This window comes from Alligator sinensis, unplaced genomic scaffold (assembly GCF_000455745.1).
Source record: "Alligator sinensis unplaced genomic scaffold, ASM45574v1 scaffold92_1, whole genome shotgun sequence".
Lineage (NCBI taxonomy): Eukaryota > Metazoa > Chordata > Crocodylia > Alligatoridae > Alligator > Alligator sinensis.
Genome location: NW_005843010.1, coordinates 149926 through 168429, shown reverse-complemented (window position 1 = coordinate 168429; position 18504 = coordinate 149926). Strand labels below are relative to the sequence as shown.

The following is an 18504-nucleotide window of genomic DNA, read 5'->3' as shown; positions in this document are numbered from 1 at the left end:
CATTACACTAGGGTCACATTTTCAGCCTTTTTTTTTTTTTGCTACCATGAAGGCTAGAATCTTACTTTATACTTTTAATGGCAGCTGGGATTTTCTCCTAATCACTTTCTTCCAAGAGCTGGGACTTCATGGAGAAGCCCAAGTTCCACAAAAATCATGATTAAGTCACAGGGGAGACAACAACAAATATGGCCAACATTTGATTAATGAGAGGGTTTGGTTAGCTAGAGCCAGAGGAAAAAAAACAGTTAGCTAGAATCACACAGCTAATTAATACTGGATATATTTTGCCTGCTTGACCTTTACACTCCATGTAAAAATTGCCAGAATGGAGGTAATTTAGGGGAGGGATAAGGAGGCTGTTGTTGTTAGGGTTTGACTGCAATCATCTGCCAAATACAAAATGAGCTGGTTGCAGCCCTCAAATCATATTTGTTGCCTCTGCATCTTGTTGTTAGTTTGGTAGAAAGTTCAAATTATGTCAAAGTTCATTTTCCTGTAGCCCGGATATACCCGGGGGTGTGCTCTGTCTCCAGGTGGAAGGGAAGGGATGGGATGGTCAGGCAAGAGTGCTATGAGAGGGGCCTGCCACCAGGGAGCAGTTCCCTCTTTTCTCTATAGAGCCAGGCTGGGACAAAGCACTTAACTATATACAAATGTATTGCTATACAAAAATAAATATGAATAAGAGACATTAAATATTTACAATACAGTTGGTACACAACACCATATACAATAATCTGCCATCAACACATCACACCACTTTGAGGGACTGCAAAATATAGACCAGGTAATTGGGAACTCAGTACAGGTGATCCACAGCACAGGCAATAATTAACCCCCCTGCACAGATGATCATTAACACCCTAGAACAGGTAAATCAACGCAGTAAACACATATAAGCATCAACTCCGATAAACCCAGGTAAGCTGAGGTAGCAATGCAATAAACGTACACAGGCAACAATACAAGTAAGTTCAGATAATAGGCAGTAAACATATAAAGGTAAAGAAAACAAGTAAACCAATATAACCCCCCATAAGGAATACCCATAACTATATTAACATCAACAATACGAAGCAAACATCAATCACAAAATATGAGGTGCACTCAGCACCCCACAGGGTGTTCCCTGGAGCCGCTCCCCTTTAGGGCCCTGGGATGGGAACATGCCCCCCCAACAGTGGAGGACGGTGAAGGCTGCAGACCTTCCCTCCCAAGGCCGCCTCCCCTGTGGGACCTGCTTCCCCAGCAACTCTTGCTCCCACTCTGAAGCAGACAAGGCTCGTCCCCCAGTGGCCAGTCCTGCAAGGGCCTCTCTCTGCAGTGCCTCTGGTTCCTCTTGATGACCTGGTGCACCATCCTGGGGCCTCCCACCAGGGCTTCTGCCGATGGCCCTGTGCCCCACACTGTGCACCCACAGAGTTCCTATGGGAGCCGAGCCCTTACTGGTTCTAGTTCCCCAGCCTCATGCAGGGGGTCTTTCCCCTTCCTGGGCCCTGCTCTGGGCACCAGGGCTCTTTTAATTTAATGCTGAGTCACACTGTGGGGCTCCGGCTACCCGGCCTAGAGCTGGGGATAACCTAAGCAGCCTCAAGCTGCTCTCGAGGTCAACTCTCTGTGCACTGACCTGCGCACCATGTGAGGCCTGAGCAGTCTTGAGCTGATCCCAAGGCCGACTCTCATCTGCCTATCCATACACTGTCAAGGCTCAGGTGGGATCCCAATGACAGTCTTCTCTGGAGCTGCTCTCTCCTTGCCATCCCTTGCTGCATCTCCCCAGCGAGCACGCTGGGCTTTTATTTACACTGGAGGCCTCGCCCTGAAGTCTACTGGACCTGCAAAGCACAGTCCTCAATCAGGTCCAGGGGCTCTTTCCCCCCCCCCCCCCACTCAGAGCGGGGGCAGGGCAAGCCCCTCCCAGCTGTTACCTGATTGGTGGAAATGTTCCACCAATCCAAAGTGTCCTTCTCCAAGTCTGGCTTGCTAGGCAAAAGCGACAAGCCTGCCACATTACTCTAAGTGACAGCTTTGTTTTTCACACAAGGGAACAGATTTCTGAGTAGGGTAAAGAGTAAAGGACAGGAGGCGCAAGCCTGAGTGACCAATCTGAAATGCAAGAGAGAGAGAGAGAGAGACAAAAGAATAGGAATCACTCATCCAGGGACTTCAGGCTTAAGGAAGAATTTATAGAGCAGGCTGATATATTTCCTTGACTCTTGCCACATAGAGACAGCACTGGGCTTGGATGAAAAATGGGTAGTTTATCTTGCTTCTAATGGCCTGTCTGTAATGTATGGGTTGGTATGTATCAGCTCAGAAAAAGACCAGCTGCATATTGGGAGAATGTTTCCAGTTTCTCTGCCTGTCAAGATATATTGATGAGGTGGGGGGTTTATGTTGGACATGTCTGTCATCATATTTGAATGTATTAGGGGGTGCCGATCTCTGAGATTCCCACAAATGCCCTGCAGATAGCTCCACATTGGGCTTATCTACATGTCACCCTATCGAGACACAGCGATGCACTACATCGCCAAACGACATGCTACAGCGACATACGGCATGCTACAATGACATAGCGGCAAAATCTAACTGTCCATTGTGCACACAGTGCAGTAACCACCTGCACTGTGCTTTAGTACTTCTAAAAGGAAGTACTAAAGCATGGTGCTGTAGCAACGTCTCCATACAGCAACATGTAGACCCTTCCCCAGAGGTGGCAGCAGGCAAGGGCGCACCCTTCATTCAGTTTAGACTTCCTGTGCACATGTGCTTCTGTTTTGATCTGCAGCACTGCATCACTATCCCAGGCTTAAACTTCATTTCCTCAGTGCTTGGCAGCTATGAGACCTTCCATGATTTTCTTGTGCTGGAGTTAAACATAAAATAGGCACTAAACTGAGACCATTATATTCACTGCCCTTGTGACCCAAACTAGATTTGGCATGACTTCCCAGAAGGGAAAGGCTAATACAAAGAAATAATAAAAACAGTTCTTCATATATCTCCCCTGTGCATGCAGGAAAACAAGGTCCCCAAGAGAATGCAAAGGCAAGTGCAGAAGCAGAGAACCAGGAAGAGCACTGTGTGTACCAAGAGATGACACCAAAGGAAACAGCTGACATGCTAAAACTGATGGAAGAGTATGAGCCAATTGTGAACAATGCTGCAGCATTTGCAGAGCAGCTCAGCAGTGATCTTCAAGTGCTGGATGAGGTGAGCAGCAAGATGGTTGAGAACATGTGAAAATCAGCAGGGTATCTGTGTGGCCGGTACTGGCTGTTTAACTGAATCAAGACACAAAAGGTTCCCTGGGTAAATGTGATATCTTTTGTTAAACTAACTAAATAGTTGGAAAAAAATGTTCTTTACAAGCTTTCAGGCACAAACACACTTATTCAGGCATAGGGAGAGTTTGCTTGTGTTTTGTGCACTCTCCTGGGTAGAATAGAAGCCAATATGCAAAATTAATTGAATCAAAGCATTTGAACTAAGGTGTAGAAGTAATTTTTGTGGGATGTGGCTATTTAGGATTACAAGTACCATTACCTCCTGTCACATGACAGGTATCAGCATTCAGTGGCTTCTGTCACAATCTTCAACCTCATTTTTCATGACTGGGTGTTTCCCAATCCTAGATAAATGACCAGTGAGGCAGCCCCATAAAGCTCCTGACTAGGTCCTTGATTTCTTGGGCCTATTTGGAAGAGATGGAGGAGGAGCTAGGATTGCTGCAGTACTGCCAGCTGGTAGCCTGCACCTGGGGTGTCTCTCCGTTGTGCTCCCAGTGTTCCAAGGCAGGAGAGCAAAGTACAGGAACTAGCTCAGCTGCAGGCTATTGGCACAAGGAGAGCAGAAGATCAGGGGTCTTTTTCTGAACATGTACATACTCTCAAGGACATTGGCAGCCCTTAGCAGACTGGTGGCTGAAGAGAAAACACTGGGAGCACAGGAGTCCACACAGTAGCAGCAGGCACCAGGTGAGGGACTTGAAAAGGGGAGCTCAGCAGGTAGAGAGGATGAGAGGAGAAACAATGGAAAACTGACTCCGAGTAGTAAAGCAAAAGAGACATGGTTTCCCTTGAATTAGATGAAGGAGATAAAATATGGTTTGGAGGCTTTAAGACTTTATTTTTACTACTAAAAAGGTGATTTGTTGCCTTGGGGTGAGGAACATGCTGAGGATAAACCATAGTAAGGACAGATCTCTCTGGTTCTACAATAAATGGAACTAGGGGAGATCAGGTCTGGTGTTGATCTTGCTTAGTTTACCCTGTAGTCAGATGAAAGTGTCTTGTCCCCCTTGTATTTTAACCTCAGGCTGGTTACAGTCATTAGTTACCCTGAGGTAAACAATGTAAAAATGAGGCATAGAGTGGGGCGTTGGTGGGGATGAGCCAGTACAGAAGATGGAATTGAATAGTGAAGCAGTGGGATGAGACAGCAATGGAGTGATTGATGTATCAGAGACTGATCTGACAGGAGCTTGTGAAGAGGAGAACAGGGGAGAGGATGGTCCCTTATTAGAGAAAAGCAGCAAAGAAAGAAAAGGGTAGAGAAAAGGGGTTAGAGAATGAGAGGAGAAAGAAAGGGCAGAAGCAACAGCAACAGAAGAAATGAACACAAAGAAAGGGCATACATTACTGGTAGACTAATCAGTTTTATTGCATGTATTTATATTCCCATATTTTATCATGTTTCTCTGGAAGACATCCTATTAATGGGAATGTTAGAAGGAAAGTGTTCAGATGACTGTTTTGAGCATTTATGTTACACTAATATTTCTGGTACACTGGATTTTATAGTTAAATAACTGAAGTGAGAAAAGAGAGAGGAAATAACCTACAATTTACCAGAATCCACAAAATCCTAACTCTGTCATGCTTTGTTCCTTTATACCTGCCTCTATCCCCAGCTAGGGTTTCTATGTTGCTCCCTACTTCGGAGGCTATTTATATTTTGTTAGTTGTCAGCTCTGGCAAGCAAAAATCCTGAGGGTTGATTCTGACTGCAACTGACTTCTTGCTTGTTCTTGGGCAAGACACATAGCCACTCTGTGACTCACTTTTTCCATCTATAAAAGACTTTGCAGGGATTAGCAAAACATCTCTGTTGAGTTCTTTGTCATGAAAGGTGCTACAGAAGGCATTATTGTAAGGAAGCCCTGGTTCTCATGGTGGACTTCAATCAACCTGACATCTGCTGGGAAGATAATGCAACAGGGCACAGGCAATCCAGGAAGGTTTTGGAGAGTGTGGGGGACAACTTCGTGATGCAAGTGCTGGAGCGGCCAACTAGGGGCCATGCTCTTGATTTGCTGCTCACAAACAGGCATGAATTGGTGGGGTATGTAGTATAGTGGATGGCAACTTAGGCAACAGTGACCACAAGCTGATTGAGGTCAAGATCCTGAGGAAAGGAAGGATGGAGAGCAGCAGAGTAAGGATCCTGGACTTCATAAAAGCAGACTTTGACTTACTCGGGGAACTCATGGGGAGGATCCCCTGGGAATCCAGTCTGAGGGGCAGAGGAGTCCAGAAACACTGGATGTACTTTAAAGAAGCCTTACTGAGAGTGCAGGAACAAACCATCCCAGTGTGCAGGAAGACTAGCAAGTATGGCAGAAGACCACCTTGACTTAGGAGGGACCCCTTTAGTAAACTAAATCACAAAAAGGAAGCTTATAAAAAGTGGAAACTTAGACAAATAACTAGGGAAGAGTATAAAAGCATTGCTTAGGCATGCAGGGAGGACATTGGGATGAGCGACTCGTGCCCCTGGCAGCTGTGGGGGGGCACGGCGGTGGCCAGAGCATGGTGGTGGTGGAAACAGCGGGAGCAGACACCGCTGGCATTGCCGGCATTGTGCCGCTGACGGTGGCAGAGGTGGGGTGGCGAGCGGTGACTGCCTGCAGGTGCCGCTGAGTGTCGGTGACACCTTTTTGTAGGGTGTGCACCGCCACATTCAGGAAGTGCACGTGCACCCACCACACGTCACCCCTGGACGTCAGGAAGACCAAAGTGCAATTGGAGTTGCAGCTGTTAAGGGATGTGAAGGGTAAGAAGAAGGATTTCTACAAGTATGTGGATAGCAAGAGGAGGATCAGGAAAAACGTCCCTTACTGAATGGGAGAGGCAACCTTGTGAGAGAGGAGGCAGAAAAGGCTGAAGTACTCAATGCCTTTTTCGCCTCAATCTTCACAGGCAAGGTCAGCTCCCAGACTACCACACCGAGCAGCACAGTTCGTGGAGTGAGCAGCCTCCAGTGGTGAAAGAACCAGTTAGGGACTATTTAGAAAAGCTGAACGTGTACGAGTCCATGGGGCCAGATGGAATGCACCCAAGGGTGCTGAGGGAGTTAGGTGATGAGATTGCAGAGCCACTGGCCATAATCTCTGAAAACTCATGGCTATGAAGAGAGGTCCCAGATGATTGGAGAAAGGCAACTGCAGTGTCCATATTTAAGAAAGGGAAAAAGGAGGATCCAGGAAACTACATACCAGTCAGCTTCACCTCAGTCCCTGGAAAAATCATGGATCACATCCTCAAGGAATCAATTTCTAAGCACTTAGAGAAAGTGATTAGGAACAGTCAGCATGGATTCACCCAGGGCAAGTCATGCCTGAACAACCTGATTGCCTTCGATGATGAGATGACTGGCTCTGTGGATACGGGGAAGACCGGTGGATGTGATGTACCTTGATTTTAGCAAGGCTTTTGATACAGTCTCCCACAACAGTCTCACAGGCAAGCTAAGGAAATATGGGCTGGATGAATGGACTGTAAGGTGGATAGAAAACTGGCTGGAGCATCAGGCTCAGAGGATAGTAATCAACGGCTTGATGTCTAGTTGGCAGCCAGTATCAAGTGGAGTGTCCCAGGGGTTGGTCCTGGGGATGGTTTAGTTCAATGGCCTCATCAACAACATGGAAGATGGCACAGAGTGCACCCTCAGCAAGTTTGCAGATGACACCAAGCTAGGGATCTAAGCAACTTATGAGTAGATATGCTGGAGGGTAGGGCTAGGATTCAGAGTGACCTAGACAATTGGAGGATTGGGCCAAAAGAAATCTCATGAGGTTCAATAAGGACAAGTGCAAAGTCCTGCACTTGGGACGGAATAATCCCATGCCCCAGTACAGGCTGGGGGCTGACTGACTGGGCAGCAGCTCTGCAGAAAAGGACCTGGGACTTACAGTGAGCTGAATATAAGCCAACAGTGTGCCCTGGTTGCAAAGAAGGCTAACAGCATACTGGGCTGCTTTGGTAGGGGTGTTGCCAGCAGGTCCAGGGAAGTGATTATTTCCCACTATTCAGCACTGGCAAGGCCACATCTGTAATACTGTGTTCAGTTTTGGGGCTCCCACTACAGAAAGGATGTGGATAAATTGGAGAAAGTCCAGCGGAGAGCAACAAAAATGGTTCAGGGTCTGAGGAACATGACTTATGAGAAGATGAGGGAATGGGAGTTGTTTAGTTTGGAGAAGAGAAGACTGAGAGGGGATTTAATAGCAGCCTTCAACTACCTGAAGGGAGGTTTGAAAGATTATGTTCTCAGTGGTGGCAGATGACAGAACAAGGAGCAGCAGTCTCAAGTTGCAGCAAGGGCAGTTTAGGCTAGATATTAGGAAAACTTTTCTCACTAGGAGGGTAGTAAAACACTGGAGCCGGTTACTCAGAGAGGTTGTGGTTTTTATAACCTTTCATCCTTGGAGGTTTTCAAGACCTGGCTAGACAAAGCTTTTCCTGAGATGATCTACTTTTCTATGATTCTATGATTCTAATGAATACCTATGATGTTACTCACACTGCTTAGTAAATGAGGCAAAGTTTATATTTATTAATCAATCATATCAAGTATGATATGATTTTTGTTAAAATTATTCTAAAAAACTATGGTATGCTTATACATATATATTTACAACAACAAGAATGCTTCTTCTTTAGCACCTTCTTATTAAGGGTTATTAAAGCAGTTTACCAATATTAGCAAAATGGTGATAAAGCTTCAGTGTGAGCAAACTGATGGCCACTCTATTTGGAAAGCCTGGAGCTTTCAATCTTACACTGATACCTTAGTTCATGCTCAGATTCCCCATGCGTTCTTAAATCCACAGGCATTTCTGAAATGTCTCAAGCACTAAAGTTATTATCATTACCTGAGCAATAATTCTCCAGAGAGCTGTCCCTACTAGCAGTTCCCGTGGCAGTTTGATTGGTGCCACTTTGCTAAAGGCAAAGTCGCATGGGTCTGAAAATCCCTAATAAAATCAGAAAGCACAGCAGTGACAGGTTTGCTGGAGTTTTATGGCTATAATGTAGTAGCATTTAATGAAAAGCAAAAATTCAGTTGAAACCTTGTGGAGCATGGCCTGGAGTTACTTCAGTGAGGCTGGAAATCTAAGACTCAAAGGCATCTGAGTAGCAATAGGAAACTATGCCAGCTTGTTTCCTGGCAAGTCACAAACACTGATCTTTCCCCAGAAACAAGTTGTGCTCAGAGCAAAGAGTAGAATTTTATTTAGCTTAGTTGCTGTGGTTCTGTGAGATAAGGGCCTGCAGGGATCCACAAACAGCACCAGAACACACTTGTTTCCTTCTGAGTTTTGTTGGGGCAGCAAGCAGGAAGTCAGCCATGTCTGTCACTAACTACATTGAGTTTCTTATGGAAAAGATTGCCAGCTTCTTCTCTTGGTAAATGGATTCCATTAGAGTTTAAGTAGTTAATATTAGGCCAAGGTTGCGGGTCTTTGTTTCTCTAAGGTTTTCCTGAATCTTCCTTGTTCCTTGGTCTCTGAGTGTGTTTTGAAGTCAAGCTCACCAAAATTTAATCCCTGGGTCTCCTAAAACAGCACCATGCTTGTGATGGGTGAGTATGCTCAGTGGCTTTCCTGGCTCAGAAAAGGGCACAGTCCCAATCCAGGGCTGCTGAATGGAGTTCCACCCATGTCTTCACACAACATCATTCTTTGGATTTAGTCTCTGGGCCAGATGATTAGTTCAGGGGAGAAGCCTTCCTTCATATCCCAGCTAGCAGCTCAGCAGTGCAGATGGGGCCAAATGAATCCCATCATTCATACAGTTTCTATGATTTAGTATTCAACATATCTTCAACCATACTCCTTGCCTTGCATCTCTGGCTACTGGAATTGCAAAGTGATTTCCCATCCACGTGTTAGATAAGCCCTGGATGGCTTGTCTTCCAAGATCAGACAGATTAAAGCGCATTCAATCCAGTATAGCTACAGGGGAACATCTATGTGGCCTTTATTCCATTATTCCCTAGACTTAGCCCCTTAGATCTAAAATTACTTGCTTAGCCTATAGAGTGGCAAGTAGTGCAGGAAGTACTTGTTGGAGAAATATTACTCAACTGGTTTTTGGAAATGATCTTCTGTATGAATTCAGGCAGCTTCCCAAAGTCTTACCAGAATGCCTTGATTTGGTGGAAGGAATGGAGTGCAACTGGGGTATGGCTGTATTGCCATAAGGGGAGACACAGGGTATTTTTGCAGTTTGTGGTACCTGGGGCATGGCTGTCATCCTTGGATCTCTTGAGTGCATTTTAACAACTGTTGCAGCAACAAGACACTGACTGCCTTTATTCCTCTGCTTTACCTGTGGCATGTCAGGTGTCTTTGGGCACGATGCCTTGTAACTGTACAACAGAGATGATTGTGTAGTTTTAGGAAAAGATTAGACAAGGACTTGTATGGGACGGTTGGAATAGGAATGAACCTGGCTTAAGCAGGGGATTGGACTAGATGACCTCCAGAGGTCCCATCCATCCCTGCTTTTCTATGATTTTGTGAAAGTGGATACACTTTTACAGAAAATCCTGAATTGATGCCCCAAAATACACACTCAAACTTACAGTATAAGACTAGATTGTAGTTTCAAACAGCCACCCTTATGCTATAAGTAATCAGGTAATCATGAGTTATCACGGTAAACAACAACATCTACCTCTCAATATACCACTACATGTAGATGACACCAAGCTGGGGGGAGTAGTAGATATGCTGGAAGGTAGGGCTAGGATTCAGAGAGATCTCAGCAAATTGGAGGATTTGACCAAAAGAAATCTCATGAGGTTCAATAAGGACAAGTGCAAAGTCCTGCACTTGGGACAGAACAATCTCATGTAGTGGTACAGGCTGGGGACTGACTGGCTAAGCAGCAGGTCTGCAGAAAAGGAGCTGGGAGTTACAGTGGGCAAATAAGTTGCATATGAGACAACAGCGGGCCCTTGTTGCAAAGAAGGCTAGCAGCACACTGGGCTGCATTGGTAGGTGTATTGCCAGCAGATCCAGGGAAGTGATTATTCCCCTCTATTCAGCACTGATGAGGCCACATCTGGTGTACTGTCCCCTAATTTTCTATGATTCTAAGAAATGAGTTTGGTAAGTATCTAGGTGTTCAGTTCAGTGAACCATGGTTAGTTTGGTATATTATGGTCTTTTTACTCCAGGGGGGAATTTTTTTCCACTGTATAATTATTGTATACACTCTGGCACTGTATAATTATTTTGCAAACTTGTTTTGCTGCACTAGAAAGCCAGACTTGATTTGGGTTTACAGAATTTCTGTTTTCTCCCCTGCAATGCATTACCGTTTCAGAACTGTACCTGCAATTTACTGAAGGGCACAGATGTTTCTGTTGTTACTGTGTTTTACTTAATAAAAAAGCCATCAGCTCATTTAAATATTAACAAAGAAAAGCTCGTTTAAATGCTTCATGAATACAGAAAAAAGTAATAGACCAGAAACCTCAGACCTCCCAAGCCTGTGTCTATTGATGATCTTATTTGATATCCTATGTGATGCTTAAACCTGCATATAATGCAATTAACATTTTGGAAGTAGTTAATCTCTAATGGATCTTGTCAGTGATGATTAACAAGCAATTATAGCTCTATGGTGCATCAAAACAAAAGTCTTAGGCCTCCCTAGGCAACCAAGCTTTTCTCTGTGTGCGTGCGTGTGTGTGTGTGTGTGTGTGTGTGCACGCGCTTGCTTCACACATGATTTAACTGTTCATTTATTCCACCATCAGAAATCAGAATAGCTCAGCATGGTAACAAATGGGAAACAATCAGCATGGCTGCATTGGCTCAGAGTTTATACTGTTGGGACAGACAATCTTGTGATGATATAGAGAACTATGAATCCAGACAAGATGGAGGTGATGGTGGTATAGACACCACCTGACTTGAGGGGACTGGGACACTTACCGTTGATGGGATTCAGTTTCTCCTTGTTACTCAGGTTTGCAGTTTTGGGATGCTCTTCTGGATGCTCTGCTGCACCTGAATCTTCAAGTGGCAGCTGTGCCTTTCACCAATTCCATCTGGTGAGAAGGCTGTGGCTGTCTTTTTCAGACTGTGATCTGGCCACCATAATCCATGCCTTCTTAACCTCAAGGCTAGACTGCTGCAATGCACTACACAGGGTGCCCTTGAAAACCATCGGGAAGTTCCAGCTGGTGCAGAATGCGGCAGCCCACCTTCTGATGGGGTTGGGTCACCAGGAGCACATAACTCTAGGCCTCCAGCATCTACAGTGGCTCCCAGCAACTGTCTGGGCACAATTGAAGGAGCTAGTTTTGATCTATAAATCCCTAAACAGCCTGGGTCCTACATACCTATTGCTTTTATACCCTTTCATGATCCCTAAGGTCACCCAAGACCAACCTCTTATGAGTTCCATCAGTATGCTAAGTCTGCCTGATGAAAATATATGGGAAGTCATTCTTAGCAGTTGCTCCTCAGCTATGAAGTGCCTTCTTTCTTTTGAGGCTCACCAGAGCCTGAGCCTGGACATCTTTCAGAAGCACAGCAAGGCTTTGATTTAGGCAGATATTTAGCAACCAAGGCTAAGCTGAAATTTTATTTACAGGGTTTCTGTTTTATTTTGTTATTTTATGTATTTCAGTTGCCTTGTGAAATCTTTCTGTTTCTCTTGCTGTAAACGGCTTTTGTTGGGAAGAGTGGCATATAAATCACATATATAAATAATATATAACTGTGGGCAAATCTGACTGTGGGGAGTGGAGCTGGTTAGAAATTTTCCATTAAGATAATTCTGGTTTATCAAACCTGAAATGTATCATTTGAAACATTTCAGGGTTGATGAACTGTCACTGAATCCAAGGCAGGACCCTGTCAAATCCTGCCAGGATTCCTGGTACCTCTGCCCCAGGGCTGCAGAGGAACCCCAACATTATGGGCTAGCATTCAGATCTGAGGCTTCAATCATGCTCATGCAGAGAGAATTTAAGTTAGCTATCTGTAAAAATAATACATTGACTTTCTGTGTGAGACTCTTGAGGAGCCCTGTAATTGTAACAGCCTGTTCAGTGTCTGAAGGAGCTCTGCTTCCTCTTGTGTGGCAGAAATCTGTGGTTTTGATGCTGAAGTCTCTTGTTCATTCCTAGCTAATGATCATAGTGTCCTTATGGCTGGGACTATGGTGCACTGCATAAACCAAGTACTACTTCTTTCATTACACTGGCATTATGCTTCACTACACCTCTCTGCTCCTCTTGTTCGTAGACCAACCTCCAGGCCATCATCTCATCCGAGAGGCAGGTCATGCTGCTGATGAATTCCATTGATGAGGCCCTGGTAGAGGTTGCCAAAGTGGAGGAGACTTTGCAGATACATGACAAACTGCTAGGGAGTCTGAAGCAGCAGATGGATCACATCCAGCAGGAGAACTTCTTGTTGCACCGTATTGAGTCCAACCAGGAGAAGCTGATGGGCGAGATCCTCTTCCTCACAGTATGTGGAGTCATGGGGGGACTGACCAAGTCACACTGAGGTGGAAAGATTGTCATCTCTCTGCACTGGACTTCCAGCCCAGCTGGCGTAAAAATGAAGGGTCCAAGGCAGTTGTTAAAATGCTGGGGTAGTCTGTATGCAGAAGTGGTATCATGCCCGGAAATATATTCCCTGAGTGTAGAGTATGTTTGACTTGTAAATGTTTATCTGTGTCCTGCTGCTGAACAGGGGGCAGCAAGGAGGACAGAAAGGTGCATGAAGTTACAACCATGGCAACTGTTTTGTTGGTCATGGCACAGATAGTAAATGTTGTTCTTGGGCATATCAACATTAACAACATTAACCTTTTCATTGCCTTAAAACATGTGCTTCAATTACCATTGATCAGAGTCATATTGGTGTTACTATGTTTGCCTGAAAGTCCTCTGATTGCTCACCATCAGTGTTCAAAATTGTGTTATTTCCTTTCCTACAAATTAGAGTGTCAGTCACTTAGACATGAGAGAACTCTCACTTGGTTTCCTCACTGCTGTTAGTGCTCATGGAGCCTGCACTGTGTAACAATCCTGGGGATACCAGCTTTGGGGTAGGAAGCTTAGGTTTATTTTATGTTTGTACCTTACAGAGCATTAACTCCCGACTGTGCAATAATAACAGATAGAAACAATATGGTGACTTGGAAATCCTGCTGCTACTGGCCAGGATCACATGTGGGTTGTGCTTTGTTTTTCTTTGCTGAATTTCATTTTTGAAGGGAAAATGGTAGCATGGTGCAACTGACTGAAAATGTGAGCTGGCAATTTAATGTAGCATTATGCACTTAAAATACCATTGGTGCCCAACCAAGCTCCACTAGCCCCCATCCATATGGGACACCAGATGGGGAGGTGAGCTGAGGGAGGTAGCATATTTTAAGTCATGCTCTTCATTTTTCTTAGAGTAACCTGGACCTTAATGAGGAGCACTGCCAGGTCCTGCGCCAGGGGGACCTCTCTAGCCCCAGAAAAGTCAAGGCTTGCATTGAGGCAGTGGAAGCATTGTCCAGCTGCATGAATGTTCAGATACAGCCTGGTGAGTAGCAGTGAGAAACTCACAGCTTCTGTTTTTCCATTAACAGCACCAATGGAATGGTTTAGACAAGGATGATCCTGTCTTGAACTGAGGGTTGGAGTAGCTGATCTCTTGAGGCACCTTCCCGCTCTAATTTTCTGTGATTCTATGATTTATATTTGCCACCTGCATTGCACACATATTGTAGCATGTACCACCCCATAAGGTCCTCCTTCACACCAGGGCCTTTTGGAGGTAGCATTTCCCAAGATTAACTCAAAGGCTCCATCAACAGCCCTCTGTGCTGACTGAGCCAAAGCAGCAAAACAGAAGTAACCTGTGAATTCTGGCAATTAGCCATTAGTAAAGTTCAGGAAGGACTGAGGAGTCTATGATCCTAGAGGCATTCTTCAAGATGTTTAACCTTCTTCGTCCTCAGTTTTTTAGATGTAAACCTGGGTACAGAGCATGAAACCCCTACATCTTGACTTAAGCTTGTTGCTTCATTTGATCAAGCTTTTCTCCCTTGCACCCATCTCAAATATCATTCAGTCACAGAAGGCTTGTTCACTTTCATTATCCAATGGGAGCAATGTGGATGCTGTTCTTCGGCTTAATTTGATACTTACTAGGAAACACAAACCCCAAAACGTATCTATCCACTCCAGATTTGAATTCTACCTTGTTATTACCATAGGCCATAATAGAGAAGTAGGGCTGGATGAATTCCCTAAGTCATCTAGTCCAATCCCCTGCCTGAGGCAGGATCATCCCTAGCTGAACCATCCTATACAAATCCATAATCTAACCTCTTAGTAAAACTACAGTCAACCCTGACTGTGGTCAACCCTAACCTGAGACCCCAGGTAGAAGACCACACCCCTCACTACATAAGATGGTGTCTCTTTTGCCATTTCTAGTGTGGTATACTTTTTTTCAGAGTGGTGCTATCCTCAGGACTCAGGGTGTGAACTGCTGCTGCTTGTGCTTCTTCTCCTCCTCCTCCTTCTATACCACATTTGACCATTTTGTTACACATTCTTGTACTCATTTACTGTACTTTGTGAGATCTTTCATTGTACATGTGCCTTCAAGCAGCAGACATTGCAGCAGGTGTTGCATAGTCTGAGGCTCTGTGCTTCAGCCAAAGATAGTTGAACCAATGGTATCACCCCACTTCTTTATTAGTTCCTTGGAGCATCCAACTCCAGTACCTGAGTGGTTGAGACGGCCACCTTTGCCGTGGTTCATCAGCCCCCGGTGGCAAGCAGTCAGCTTCTGGAATGTCCATTTTTTTTCTGTCAGGTATTTTCTTCAGCCTCTTGTTCTACATCTGTAGTCATGTCTCCTTGGGCATGGCATCAAGAGGTTGGGTGCTATTGAGGAAGATCCTGCATGACTTCAGATGTTTGCGTGCTGCAGAATGGTTGTATATCTTCAGTGTGTGAGATCCTCTTTGCTAAGAAAGCAATGTCCCTGGAGTGATACATATCTATAAAACTCTCTCTCCTTTTGACATGCTTAAAGGTACAAGAGAAAACTTGTTATCTGGGGAACCAAATTACATGCAAAAACACCCTTTTGGTGACATGCTGGTGGTTAACTTACCAAGGTCTTCAAGATCAGCAGCAGCCAGACCTCTGAGGGATCAGGAAAGTAAACGTAGCCGCCTCTGCATTTTTGTGGAAAAAAAAGAATCGGTACAAATGGACTGTATTCCTATAGGTCATAGAATTACATAGCTAATGGCCAGGCTGCTTGTTGTCTGCAGGGGTAGGAGAAACTCTTGTAAACACTTCCTGCCTGCCTTAGTCCCTCTGGCCTGGTGCAGTGACCAGCCCCTTCAGTATTAATATCTGCACAGATGTGGGTTAAACTTTTGTTCTCCTTTCCCCACATGACTGGGAGGAGAGAAAAGCCAGGGTCATCTCTATTCTGGCCACTAAACTGCTCTATGCTTAAGGAAGAAATTTAGGAGAAGGTTGCACATAGAAACTACAGACCATTGAGTTAGCCTAGTATGTTTATCTGAATGTGGGAGCATCATTGTCTTCTTTTAACATGCAGATCCCATGGGCCTCATTTCAAAATCACATGTGCACTATGATGTGCCTAACTTAGTCATGAAAGCACATTGATGACATTCAAAAATTGAACACATTAATATGAAAATGAGAAACTAGATACATAAGTTCATACTTATTTTTTAAACTTGAGCCCTACATTTGTTCCTTGGGTACTGCAATGCTTATTTTGCTTCTCTTGTCTTTGGATCATGGTGTTTCTTTAAGAGAGTATGCTGTTGAGAGCTGTCATATTTGCTACTTTGCTGATTGATGTGTGTCTTTGTGCTTGGCACTCTATATACAGTCTTTTGTTGCGGTTGCTTTCTCTTGTCTTTCAAGGTTACCGGAAGCTGCAAGCTGTAGCTGAGCAGTTGATCATGTTTGAAACACTGAAGCAGAACTTTGAAAACAGTTTCATCAGCCATATTACTAGCATCTTTGAACAGCAGGTAGGTTAACATATTGTAAACATGGGAAGTAACCAATATTCTGGCAACACAGTATTGGTAGTATAATTGCTGCCCTATTGTAGCATGGAAAAAGTCAAAAGAACCTGCTTCCAGTCCATGCCATCTATACACACGCACAAACAAGCCTACTTTTCATTGGTTTGTTCCCCAGGTACCATTGCACACATGGTGTTAATCTGGAAAGCAGACTTCCCATACCAGCATCTTTTGCCAGTCAAGTTAAAAAGTGTAGGCCTAAAAGGCATGTTTAAAATTATTACTATTTCCTCCTTTTTATATTAAACATGTAAGTTTTGTTTATCCCATAGGACCCTACATTTACTAGAAAACTGCTGAAATTATATCAAAGAGGAAAGGGACTGAAATATACAGAAATGAAGACAAAAAGGATTTTACCTTAATAGTTTTGGTTAATAATTGTTTACCTCCCATGCCTAATGAACAGCTAGGAGAAAGAATGTCTTGTTAGACAGTTAGAACCACAATATTTTTGTACCTTTGCATATGGTTTGAGAGCCCTGATATTGCAAAATTAAAAATTAAAGAGGAAAAACAGTTTTGGGAGGGAAGAGAGAGCTTTTTGGCCTTTGCACATGAGGAAAAGAAAGCACAAAATCAAATTTTAAAAGTTCTTTGCAGTTCACCTTTAAACATATAAGTATAATTTGGGAGAGGATGCAGTTAGTTAGAAATTGACAAACCAGAGGATTTTAAAAGCAAACAGGCTAGGAGAGCATAGAAATCAGTTCAAGGGGTTTTTTTCTTTAGACTTTTACTTGAATTCCATTCTAATTAGCACCAAAATACACTGACTGTTTTCTTCTGATTATGCCCTGTGAAAGATTAAAAGTAGTCCTTGACATGTCTGACACTTTGTTGGTGAATGCTGTCTGGAATAAACCTGGGCCCTGATTCTTCTTTCTCTCAGATTTTATGCCTCTTTGTCTGTGTTGACTTCAGTGGATTTATTCTGCAGCTGCTGTCAGATGAGGAATTGTCAGGTTCCTGGTCAAATATTGGTGCTTTCATCAAATGAATTCTGATCTGGCTATCTTACTGCAGGAAAAAAAAAAACTATCTTAATTAAAGTTATGTCACTGCTCAGTGACCAGTCCCCACTTTCCTTGACTTTTTTGTGACTCATCACACACATATTGTGATTTCACTCCATTTCAGTTTGGAGTGAATAGTAGTTTATTATTAAAACAGCCTTTGGTTTGCCGATGTAACAGACTGCCAATGTGGGCTCATCAGATTGGCTTGAGATACTTACCCTGGGTCAGAAACAGTGCCGGTGAACTCTGAGCGACCCCAAGGGTGGAGCAGGGGAACCCTGCCCTGTGGAAAAGGAGAAGCCAATGGAAAGAAGGGGTTTTCAATCCCCTCATTTGCATGGAAGGGGGATGCCTGGGGTTGTGGGCCAGCCACCCTGAGCCCTGGTTGGCCGGTTTGCAAGCCAGGGAGGAACTGCCGGAGGGGATAAAAGCAGCAGCTGAATTGGTGTGGGGGTCCTGATAGTGGCTCCGGGGAATGATGCAGGAGGGCTAAGAAGAGCTGTGGTGAGCTGACCCAACAGAAGGAGCAGAGAGACCCCTCCAAACGGATGCCTGGGGTTGTGGGCCAGCCACCCTGAGCCCTGGTTGGCCGGTTTGCAAGCCAGGGAGGAACTGCCGGAGGGGATAAAAGCAGCAGCTGAATTGGTGTGGGGGTCCTGATAGTGGCTCCGGGGAATGATGCAGGAGGGCTAAGAAGAGCTGTGGTGAGCTGACCCAACAGAAGGAGCAGAGAGACCCCTCCAAACAGCCTCGAAGGCCCTGGGAGAAGAAGGCAGTGGCAGTTGGCTGTGCCTCTAGCCCTGCAGCAGAGAGGGAGCAGAGAGACCCTTCTGAAGAGCCTCAAAGGCCCTGGGAGAAGAAGGCAGCGGCAGTCGGCCAAGTGGTCACCCGTGCCTCCAGCCCTGCAGCAGAGAGGGAGCAGCGGCCAGGGCTTGAGGCAGAGAGCTGGTGCCCCAAGGCCTCATCGCAGTGTGCTGGACGTGCGGGGCGTCCTGGAGGGTAGGGGTGGCAGTCGACCCTCCACTCCACTGCGGAGAAGCAGCCAGGAGCATAGGCAGGCTCCTTATCCCGAGGAGGGA

The 18504-nt window shown here is 44.9% G+C and overlaps 1 protein-coding gene across 4 annotated transcripts in view; it reads left to right on the top strand.

The window, feature by feature from the left end:
* Nucleotides 1-18504, top strand: part of LOC102375745 (exocyst complex component 1) — a 74704-nt gene that overhangs the window by 20702 nt on the left and 35498 nt on the right. For all 4 annotated transcript variants that reach the window (XM_006036731.2, XM_006036730.2, XM_006036729.2 and 1 more), the window contains exons 5-8: nucleotides 3026-3219; nucleotides 12557-12784; nucleotides 13723-13855; nucleotides 16240-16349. In XM_006036731.2, coding sequence (XP_006036793.1) covers nucleotides 3026-3219; nucleotides 12557-12784; nucleotides 13723-13855; nucleotides 16240-16349 — 665 coding nt within the window. The remainder of the gene's footprint in view (nucleotides 1-3025; nucleotides 3220-12556; nucleotides 12785-13722; nucleotides 13856-16239; nucleotides 16350-18504) is intronic.